This window comes from Citrus clementina, unplaced genomic scaffold (assembly GCF_000493195.1).
Source record: "Citrus clementina cultivar Clemenules unplaced genomic scaffold, Citrus_clementina_v1.0 scaffold_2, whole genome shotgun sequence".
Classification (NCBI taxonomy): domain Eukaryota; kingdom Viridiplantae; phylum Streptophyta; class Magnoliopsida; order Sapindales; family Rutaceae; genus Citrus; species Citrus x clementina.
Window position 1 is genome coordinate 32,715,745 of NW_006262688.1, and position 10,601 is coordinate 32,726,345.

The 10,601-nt window shown below is 34.0% G+C and overlaps 2 protein-coding genes across 2 annotated transcripts; both read right to left on the reverse strand.

The window, feature by feature from the left end:
* Positions 1-146: 146 nt before the first annotated feature.
* LOC18052425 (probable serine/threonine-protein kinase abkC) lies at positions 147-4,054 on the reverse strand. The gene is made up of 5 exons (XM_006449131.2): positions 3,804-4,054; positions 2,112-3,450; positions 980-1,249; positions 744-899; positions 147-561 (listed from the first exon to the last, which is right to left on the reverse strand). Exons 1-5 carry the CDS (start codon positions 3,809-3,811, stop codon positions 442-444), a joined length of 1,893 nt encoding a protein of 630 aa, XP_006449194.1. The 5' UTR covers positions 3,812-4,054; the 3' UTR covers positions 147-441.
* Positions 4,055-4,679: 625 nt separating this feature from the next.
* Positions 4,680-5,987, reverse strand: LOC18052426 (protein MOTHER of FT and TFL1). The gene is made up of 4 exons (XM_006449133.2): positions 5,644-5,987; positions 5,395-5,456; positions 5,259-5,299; positions 4,680-5,131 (listed from the first exon to the last, which is right to left on the reverse strand). Exons 1-4 carry the CDS (start codon positions 5,845-5,847, stop codon positions 4,908-4,910), a joined length of 531 nt encoding a protein of 176 aa, XP_006449196.1. The 5' UTR covers positions 5,848-5,987; the 3' UTR covers positions 4,680-4,907.
* Positions 5,988-10,601: the final 4,614 nt, after the last annotated feature.

Below are 10,601 nucleotides of genomic sequence, written 5' to 3' on the forward strand. Positions count from 1 at the left end.
GTTATGCTTATTTCAACCACGTCTGCCATCAGACAAAAAGGAGAAGTAAAAAAATTCAATATAGTTCACTGCCGCATTAGAGAACTTTGAAAAAATAACATTATTGCTTTTACACTGAAGAAGTACACACTGTACATAAAGAAAACTAGCGAAAAAAGAATAGACTGTCAACCATTTTATTCGAGTCAATTGTTGCGCCCCATCACCATTTGTGTGCAAGTTGTGGAGGCTGAGATATTACAATAATGATTTGTGGTAAAGTAATGGAACAAGTACTAAAGAACAAAATTTTCACATTTAAAAGGAAAGTCACAAAATTTTAGCAAAAGAACTCCGCGAGGCTTGTATTATTTCTGGGACCAGTATATTATAAGGTCTTTCACTGTCAAAATTGTTTCAAAGGATCAGCACAAAAAAAAAAAAAATGCCATAAGGACCTTGTCATGGAGCCATTAGTCCATCAATCGTGTAGGAAAGAGACTTTGCCCAATCAGCTTTCAGTAACAATGTTTGTAATGTGTCCATCACATTATATCCAGGATCAAGCTTTCGCTGCCAACCCTGTAAAATTGAAATAGGCACCACAAGGCATACAAACTGTCACATACAGTATTGAAGATACTGATAATCATAGTATGGAACAGGTCTTAGCCCATGTCAGCTAGTATTCTTCTTGTGACTAGGCTACTCAACGAACACCAAACTTTTTCATAATTGACTGAAAAAAAATATGAGATAATTACCTCGAGAACCAAAGTTGTTACCATCACAGTGCAAACATTTCCATCAACATTGACTCTATGACGCCGAACTTTCTCAAGTAATTGCTGCATGCACTCAGCAGGATGGACCAGATCACCCTCCGGAGTACCCCAGAAGGCAAAAGCCTCATCCACTTCCTATTAAAAAATTATGTTAAAAGCGACAGACTTTAAGACGAAGAGTTTTCTATCTATAGCCTTTTAAGTATGATAGTTACCTCAATAAAAGCCTTTGGATTTGGGCAGTTTTGTTGCTTTGACAATCTCAGTGTGCATTCTGCAGCTGTGCGGCCATCTCGACGAGCAACAGCCTTAAAAAATTCCACTAAATTTACTCTATCAGTCTTAGAAAGTTCGGCAGTCATGCCTACATCAAGGAAAATGACATGAGGCTTTGATCTAAAGAGCCGTTTCTGAGAAGATTTCTTCTGAGCCACCCGAACAAGAATATTTCCAGGATGCATGTCAGCATGAATAAAGTTGTCCACCTGGAAAAAGACATTAAAAATGTCTCAGAAACATTGACAGTCTATTTTGAAACAACTGACAAATTACTAGAAAACTTCTAAATTATGACTATCTAACAGAAAAATAATGGATCACACAAAATCCCAGAGTTATCATGAGAAACCACAAAGAGAGAGATACACAATTCAAAAAGGAAAAATACACGTGTCAATAGAGATAAAAAAATTCTCTAAGAGCATGTTGAATGTACATTTCAATTCCTTTTAAAGGAAAATGCAGGTTTTCTATGATATTTCTTGGAGAATGTTCCATCATTAGCATATCAAGCTTCTTCGAACAGTCAAACATTACGAATTATGTAAGTCTTCAGCATCAGTATGGGAAAACTTTGAAGCTCCAAAGTATTTCATAAATGCCCATCATCTATTTCAGAAATGATAACCTCTAAAATGATCATCCTCGCAACAATCTAGAATATTTATGGTTCATATAAAGTTCCTTATCCTTATCCTCAGTAATGCAGACCAAATAAGGGAGGACGGCAAAGATTTAATGATCTGGTCAAATATGTTATTTCAACAAGGAGAATATCTGAATTCTATTATGCTAAAAAGCCTGATGCATCCATTACTCAGGAGTCGCAAATTACTAAGCACGATTACTTCAGGCCCAGTCATTTAGACTATAAAGGTTCAAAACTTACACAGGTAACTTTCATCATATTGTATTAAAAAAAAATTGTAGGCAATAATAACCAATGAGATTTCTGCAAGAATTTAATTTAATCATGCATAAATGCATGATAAAACAAGGAAATCACCAATGGCAATGGCATAATCAAGGCAAAAAGCAAATCATAATTCAGTTATTTAGATATGGTACCAGAAGCATCTTCAAAAGTGCATGAGTCCCAATGTGAGCAAGGGCAGATTTAAGCCGCTCATGCCCTTGCAGTTCATCGACATAGCGAGAGACACACTCCCCTTGTTCATAAGTTTCCACCAAAACAGCAGGATGTACAAGGGGATACACAGGCTTGGGAAAAGAAACATCCTTCCATCTCCGGAAATTATAAATAAAGCGGCTCAAATGGGCAGCTTCCCTTGCAAGGTCAACTTGAGACATCATGAAAACTGCAAACTGCTGTACACTCTCATCCAGTCTTAACCACTTCACAGCAGGAATAACACTAGAAATCTTGGCTGCCAGGTTGATTATCACAAAATCTCTCCTAATTGATTCACCAACACCAGGATGTCTAACCTTCACGGCAACTACTATAGGCTTTACCTTTTGACCAGGGTATCGAAATCTCAAAGAAGCACGATGCACTTGAGCAATGCTACCAGATGCTACAGGTGCCTCTTCAAAACCATCAAAAATTTCAGAAAGCCTGCGGCCAAATGCTCTTTCAATAGTTTTTTTAGTGTAGGCAAAGCTATGTTCTGGAGCTTTACTGTGAAGCTCTGAAAGCTTCTTGCATAAATCTCTAGGAAATAGATCTGGACGAGTAGCTGCCCATTGACCCCATTTTATGAAAGCTGGACCTGCGGTTTCCAGTGTCCGAAGAACAACATGTAGCCACAGTTCCCTGAACTGGGGTCCAAAAGAGTCGGCAAAAGGGGCCATCATTATGCTAGGTGAGAACAAAACTCCCAGATAGAGAGCCCTCATAAGCAAAATAACACATTCTAGAAGGGAGTATAGCACTGAGGTCACAAAAGCATGCCCGTCTTGTGCACGTGTGTAGAAAGCATTTTGAGATGGGAAATACTCGGTCTCTGCAGACACTCGCTGTGCCCATGCCAGCTGACCAGATGTGAAGGCAATGATACCAGGAACTAATAGGGGTGAACGTGTCAAAGCCAAGCTGAATGCCTGCGCAATCCTACTGATGCAGGGGAAAATTTGGTCACGGAAAGAACTATAATAAAAAAGCCTTTTCCAAGCAATTTGGGCTTGATGCGTCGCTACGCTGCTTGCAGAGGCAACAGATAAACTCCTAACTGAACAACTCCTACAAAGAAGCTGCTTCACATTATACACTGGGACCGAACAATGTCCTCCACTAGGAAAGCCATAATGCGAGTAAAATCTATAGTAGGGCACACGCAAACCAACTGCAACTACTGCCCCATACTTTGTTAATTCTGAATGATATCCCCTCTCATTTGTAAGAACGGATTGTGCAGCTCTCCGAATATTTCGAAATGTCAAAACTCTGCACCAATTACATTGCAGTAAATTAAAAAATAAAAAATAAAAAAAGATTTGCGCCAATCTTTCCATTATTTAATTTACCGTCTTAGCTTTAAAGTTCATTACGAACAGGCTCACTGAACAAAAACAAATGCCAACAGTAAAATATTGATCCTAATTTATCTATTCATTCCCGTATTCTGATTTGGAAAAAAAAAAAGTGAAATTTCATACAATTATTAAAGGAAATGAAAAAAAATAAAAAAAATTCAAATAACAAAATAATCAAAAGCTAAGACGGAAAGAAATAAGAGTTGGCAATCCTAACTCTTAAGATTATGACTAGTTCCAGAGAAGTAGGACAGGGGAAGCGACCTGGACATGGCGATTGTAAGAGGCGAGGATGGATTGATGCTAACGTGCAATTGTTACGGTGAATGATAGTGGTTGCTGTCGAAAGCATTTTCTCATTGATTCTAGTCGTCAGATTCTGTTCGGTTTTCCCTGTGCTTCCTTTCCTTTCCTTCTTCGCTTTCTCGCTGAGATTTTTAGATACCTAGGCGCCGCGCGACGCACGGGCAGAGAAATAAAGAAAGAAAGAAAGAAAAATCACCTTGATGGGCCGCCAATGTGAACCCGCTGGCTCAGACCATTTACTATTATTAGTATTTGGACTAGGACGGCTGCTGATTTTGCTTTGCTGTCGTGGGCTTTTCTTCTCCTTGTTTCATTTCCACGTCATTTTTTCATTAAAAATAAAATATTTTTCATCAATTTGGGTTCGGTTCTCAGTACAAATTTTAAGATCGAAACGAAAAAGTTTACTAATATTTTTATATTAAAGTACTGCTACATCTCATTATATGAGATGATATATAAAAAATAAAATAAAATAAAATATTAGAAAATTTTAATATTTAAAGAATAAAACCAATTCAAATTAAAAACCTCAATATATGATCAGTTTCTTATTTTAATTCTGTTCTAACTGATTTTTTTTTTAAAATTCAATACCAAATTGAATAGACCAATTCGAACTACTATGATATTTTAGACTTTCTGAATTTATACTTTTATGAATTTAATCAACGCTAAAAGAAATATAAGATTCAGATCCTTGAGCTTGTCTTTTTGAAATTCAACGATAGGTGCTTGATAAATAAAATTAAACAAAATAAAAATAAAGACAAAATGAGAAGATAAGTTCAAAATGTAATAGGCGTTTGTTTGAGGTTGGAAATGAAATAGATCTAAAAATGAACAAACAATATAATTTTCACCCGTCGATGTCTAGTACAAATTTCCTTACACTACTACTAAAAACTAATAAATTTCAAGAAGCGCGACCGAAAGAAATTACAAAAGGGAAAACAAAAAAAAAAAAATCAACACCCAGAAATAAACGCAAATCTGTTTTGCTAATAATTACAGCAAAAATCATTGACAACATTTCATCTGGCTACTCAATAACAACATTCTTCAACGCTTTCTGACAGCAACTTCTTTCTGTGAATTAAAATAGACAGCAGCAACTGGAGGCTGAAGGCCATTGTCAGCAGCAAATCGGCGGGTGCTGAAATTGCTGCGAGCGTCGGGAGGTCGACAACCGGCCATCACTTTACCCTTCTGATTGAAGAGCACGAACACATAGCGGTGGATTCCGGTGGGTGGCTGGGGTCCCATGTATGCCACCAACTCTTTTCCTACATCATATTGTTATCAAAGAGCAACAATCATTATTATTATTTGAAGTTCACGATGTTTCTGTACGTCAAGCTTTTTGGGAGAGAAAAAAAAAAAAAGAGGCAGTATTGTGTAATTTAAATATACCTTTGGTGGCATCTGATCCTTCTGGAATATCTACAACAATCCTGCAGTCAGTTATCAAGAAACCCGTTACCGTTAAATATCTATTAATTGTGTTCATAATTTTGCAAAAATAAATTCAGCCGTAATATCGCTGTACCAATGGAGCCACTCTCTGTATCTGGGTTCGCTCGGACTTGGAGCATCGGGATCCACCATAACCTATAAAATACAGAGAGCATATGGCATGACAAAATAAATTTCCAAATAAAAAATCAAGCTTTAGCTTGAAGTAATAGACAAAACGAAAAGAAGAGAAAGAAAGAAAGAAGCGTTCAATATTAGAGAAATAAAGAAAAGAAACAGAGAATTAAAATAAAAAAGTTTGGCGGCTTAATTCAGTTCTCACAAGTGTGTAGAGATTGGAAGAGGCAGGAGCTGGAGCATGAATTTGGACGCTGGGCTTGTCAGCAGAAGCAGAGGGCTTGATCTCACAGCCGTTGGCAACCTGTTTAGTCCCATAATGGACCGTCATTTCAGTGGCTGGAGTGAACATGTCAACTACATCTCCAATCACTCTCCCAACAACCAGTGGCTCCATAGACCGCGCCATGTCGACGTGCTTCTTTCTTGTGACTTGTAATTTTCTTTTCTCTGCAATTTCAAACCGATCACCCTGGACTCCCAGAATTAAAATGGAATGTGTTCGTTGCGTTCTCCCTCCCGTCTTTATTCATCATCCATTACTTAACGTGGTGATTATTTATTTATTAATATCATTTGGGCCCAACTTTTTGATTTTGTTTTGTCACACGCTTTGTTCTTCTTTTTGGATGGAGGCGGTGGATGAGTGACACGTAATCGAAAGACTTGATGAGTAACGCGTCTGTTGTCCGCAATGATAGTGCCAAGGGGGACACGTGTTGCTCTTGCGCCTGCCTGCCGGTTCTTCATGTCCGCCATTCATTATATAGTCCTGTTGGGACAAGGACTCGTCAATCGTCATCTCTTCCGTCGGAGAGAATTTTAATAAAATTCTCCTGGAAAGGGGATAGCCTTGTCAAATTTCTTTAGTTAGAACACTAATATTAATATGCTAATCCAATTGAAGTTAAAAGAGCAAGAAAGATTTTCATGTGTTCAAATTTGGAAAACTGGAAAGAAATATTTTCGTGTTTAATTAGTCCTAGCTAGAAGTGTAGCTGCTCCCACTGTCCACTGATGAAGTAAGTGGCTGACTTATAGGTACTATCAACGTTATTGGATAGGAGATTAGTGGCGGCCGAGTAGGTGGACTCAGTTCAATTACGCGTAATTAAATTCAAATTAAAAAAAAATTCACACGGTTACCATCGTCTAGGGGCGGCAACATTATTGAATGGAACAGTGCTTGTTAAGAGTGTCAGTCGAAGGAAAAATAGGACAGACGTGAAATGCTATTGTATGCAGGTCGCAGGTCATTGTTGAGTATCGATCGAATACGGAATGACCAATCTTGTGTCGGAATAATTTTATATATATGGGTTGTGGGTAGCTTACATTATATATATATTCATCAAAAAAATTTATTCCAATAACTCAAGATATATCAATAATCAAATACTATTTAAATTCATGAATAGTATTCTTAAATTGATGTAAGTTACGTTATAACATGACCCATGTACACATGACTTAATTCTTACTAGATTACACGTAACACTCATCTAGAAATTTTGAACCATATGCAGTCTTCAATTGTTCAACTTTTACTATGAGATGGCAATCAGTGTCGGTAACGTCTCCGTCAGTTCCTCAGTCTTTCTTCGCCCGATTAACTTGGACCCAGTGGATCTGACCGAATAAGGTGCAAGATTTTAAAACGGGACAGACTTCAAGTCACTCTTTGGCTTCTTATGGGCTCCGCCCAGACCCAGACGTTTACTATCCTGCTTCGGTTCCATTTAAGGTCCAACATTACTACGTTCCTTTTGGGCCTGGAATTTAAACTATCTGCTGTATGGACTGAGCCTTGCTAAAGGGTTCGTAACATCAGGCCTTAAGTATAACCTTGACGAGGCCTTTTGATATTTTAAGAACAAAATTTTGATTTTTGAATACTCGAGACAATAGAACAATTTTGTAATGGTCACAATTTTTGTACAAAACTAATGTAATATTATTGGAACTGGAACGGGCATAGAAACTTGACTTGAATTAGCCATGCTGGAGAACTGGAATAATCTTCACGCCAAAGTTGTTTGAAGAAGCTTTGTTACCAAATGTTAGTTAATAGTTACTGCTATATGAAAATATTAAAGCATAAAAGAAATTCAGCAGAAAATAGTTATTGAAATCATGCAAATAGAAATAAGATTATTTCCTTTTCCTGAACGGAGCTATTATAACGGTAATAATAATAATAATAATAGAATCAGTAGTAGTAATAATAATAACTTATCTCGATTACCAAAGTCAGGTCAACCCCTTTTCACAGCCTTTGATTGAATCACTCTCCTCCCGGCCTATCGTAGACTCAGTGACTCACTGTATAAAGTAAGTAGTTTACTTAAAGAAATGGTTGTGTTACGCCCAATATTATAATAACCTTGCATATATTGCCTTAAAAATGTTATTTATTTACTTTGCAAGTGAAATTATATAATCTTAACTTAAGGCATTTTTGCAATGTATAGCAATTCATTCCGATTTCAAGACAAAAGTAAATACATTAGTGGGAATACTGTTGATTCTGATTTTAATTTATAAAATTGAAGTAAATAATATATTATGATTATCATTCATATTCCAACTCATTCTAAGTCTTACCCATTCTGATTCTCAAAAAGTAAATACATTGTAAAGACATTAGAATAAAATGGTAGCAAAATACAACAATATATGATTGAATCACTAAAGAGATTGAGGCTGACTTAATAGTTAATTAAACTTAGAAAAAGAGAAATCTTATATTATATAAGCCAAAAGCAAACCAATATTGCATTGGGAACCCTATTACTTCCTCAAAAGGTATATATATAAAAAAAAATTGATTGGGGAATCAAAACTTGATAAAAAGACTGATAAAAATACACTTAAAACGATGTTGTTTTAAGTTTTTTTGAAAAAAAATTAACTCATCCCAAAAAAATATCTTGGGTGTGTTTTTATCAACCTTTTATAATGCTTTAGTTCAAATATCCGTGCTCATGAAAAAAAAAAAAAAAGGTGGTTTTGAGTGATTTTATATATTTTACTTATGGATCCACTTAAGTTACAGCTTACAGCTGCTTTGTCTTTTCTGAATTGTTACTGTAAAATATTGTTGAGCCCCTTATACTTTAGATTATTTATAATTTATCAACAAGTATTATGAAACTTTTTGCAATGTAAAATTTGTTCAGCTCCTTACACTCTGTTTTATGTCATTGAAACCCTTAGAGTATCAAATTCATCCCCTATAATTTTTAAATTTCCAAAATACCCTCCATTTAAATAAAATATATTTATTATTAAATGGATTATAATTATAATTATAAATTTTAAATGTATTATTATAACTATTATTAATAAAAATAATAAAAAATATTTTAATTAATTAATCTATTAGCAATAAGTTTTAATAAATTTTTAATCAAATTTTTAATAATAATAATTAAAAATAATTATTATTAATAATTAATTTTTGAATAATATTAATAATAATCACAATAATTAAAAAACAAAATAATAATTATGATAAAAATTAATTAAGAATTTATAATAATTTGTTACAATTTAACTCATTCCGATTTTGATTCTAAGATAAAGTAAACACATAAATGGTAATACAGCTCATTCTAATTACGATTCCTGCAATTCAAGTAAATAAATTATTCTAATTCAAATTCTTCATTTCAATTTTAGCTTTATCGATTCTAACTCATTATGTTTCCAGCTAATTTCGATTCCTATTTAATGAATGTACTGTAAAATTGTAAACATTTCATATATTTTTTTTTTCCATTTCTTCTTCCCCTCTCTCACTCTCTTTCTTTGTAATGAGTCTAATGGTAGCTTCAATTATCAATGAAGGTTGCTGATGAAGAGAAATTAATCTTGGAGAGGGATGGTTTCAAAGTAAATTTGTGTTTTTATTTTGTTAATCCTTTTATCATGAAAATATTAATTATTATGAGATGATATTATAAAGAAGATGAATTGTAATATCCTTGAAAATTTTGTTGATGGTTAATATCCTTGAAGGTTACTATAAAATTCTTAATTAATTTTTATCATAATTATTATTTTGTATTTTAATTATTGTGATTATTATTATTATTCAAAAGTTAATTAATAATAATAATTATTGTTAATTATTATTAACAATTTAACTAAAAAGTTGTTATTAATTATTGTTAATAGATTAAATAATTATAATACTTTTTATTATTTTTATTAATAATTATTATAATATTCCATTTAAAAATTATAATTATAATCCATTTAATAATAAATATATTTTATTTAAATGGAGGGTATTTTGGAAATTTAAAAATTATAGAGGATGAATTTGATATTCAAAGCGTTTCAATAAAATAAAACAGAGTATAAGGGGCGGAACGAAAGTTTATAATGCAGAAGGTTTCATAATACTTATTAATAAATTATAAAAAATATATAGTACAAGGGGCAAAATGGTAATTTACAGTAACAATTCAGAAAAGACAAAAACAGATGTACGTTACGTTAACTGTGACTTAGGCGGATCCCTTTACTTATTTGTCTTATTTCTCTAGCTCTGATTTTGTCCCAGCTGGTGTCAAAAGTCATTTTCCAAATAATAACGTTAAGACTCTTATGCACAGTCCTTTGGATGTTTCACCCAATTTCAATCTTGCAATAAAATAGCCCTAATCGCTACTAATGATGTGATTGACAGATGTACCTAGTTGACATTACAGGTTTGATTTATAAGCCATTTTTATAACTGTCAAATAAAATCCCTAGTTTTCTTTGACTTCAATAGTTGTGTGTGGCATTTCGATCACGATGGGGACCGGCCCATTTGTGTCTCAAAAATCCCATATTTTCATCAGGCCGCCGAAAGTTTACTCTCGTATAATTCCAAAAGAGTTTCCATGGGTCAGAAGAAGAACATGGAAATGAAGAAAATCTGTTGCAGTCTTACAGATTCTGCTATTGGAGTCTTTTAACTCCGTAATCATAAATATATATATGAAGAGTGGGTAGACCTACAGGCCCTTTTCAGCAAGACGTTTAGTTGTTTAATCGTGAGATTAATTTGTGATAGACGCAGAACTAATTGATTTGTAACAATATCAACCACAGATAATTTATTATATGTCATCAACATCAATCTCATGGGGGCCATTTAGTTCAAATGTT

What these genes read in the sequence shown, in the direction of transcription:
- LOC18052426 (XM_006449133.2), bottom strand. Translation starts at nt 5,847, where the DNA reads ATGGCGCGGTCTATGGAGCCACTGGTTGTTGGGAGAGTGATTGGAGAT. An exon ending in CTTCCAATCTCTACACACTT is followed by an intron (nt 5,457 to 5,643) that starts GTGAGAACTGAA and finishes TGTATTTTATAG; the next exon opens with GTTATGGTGGATCCCGATGC. An exon ending in TACAGAGAGTGGCTCCATTG is followed by an intron (nt 5,300 to 5,394) that starts GTACAGCGATAT and finishes AACTGACTGCAG; the next exon opens with GATTGTTGTAGATATTCCAG.
- LOC18052425 (XM_006449131.2), bottom strand. An exon ending in CACTTTTGAAGATGCTTCTG is followed by an intron (nt 1,250 to 2,111) that starts GTACCATATCTA and finishes GTCTTTTTCCAG; the next exon opens with GTGGACAACTTTATTCATGC. An exon ending in ATCCAAAGGCTTTTATTGAG is followed by an intron (nt 900 to 979) that starts GTAACTATCATA and finishes ATTTTTTAATAG; the next exon opens with GAAGTGGATGAGGCTTTTGC.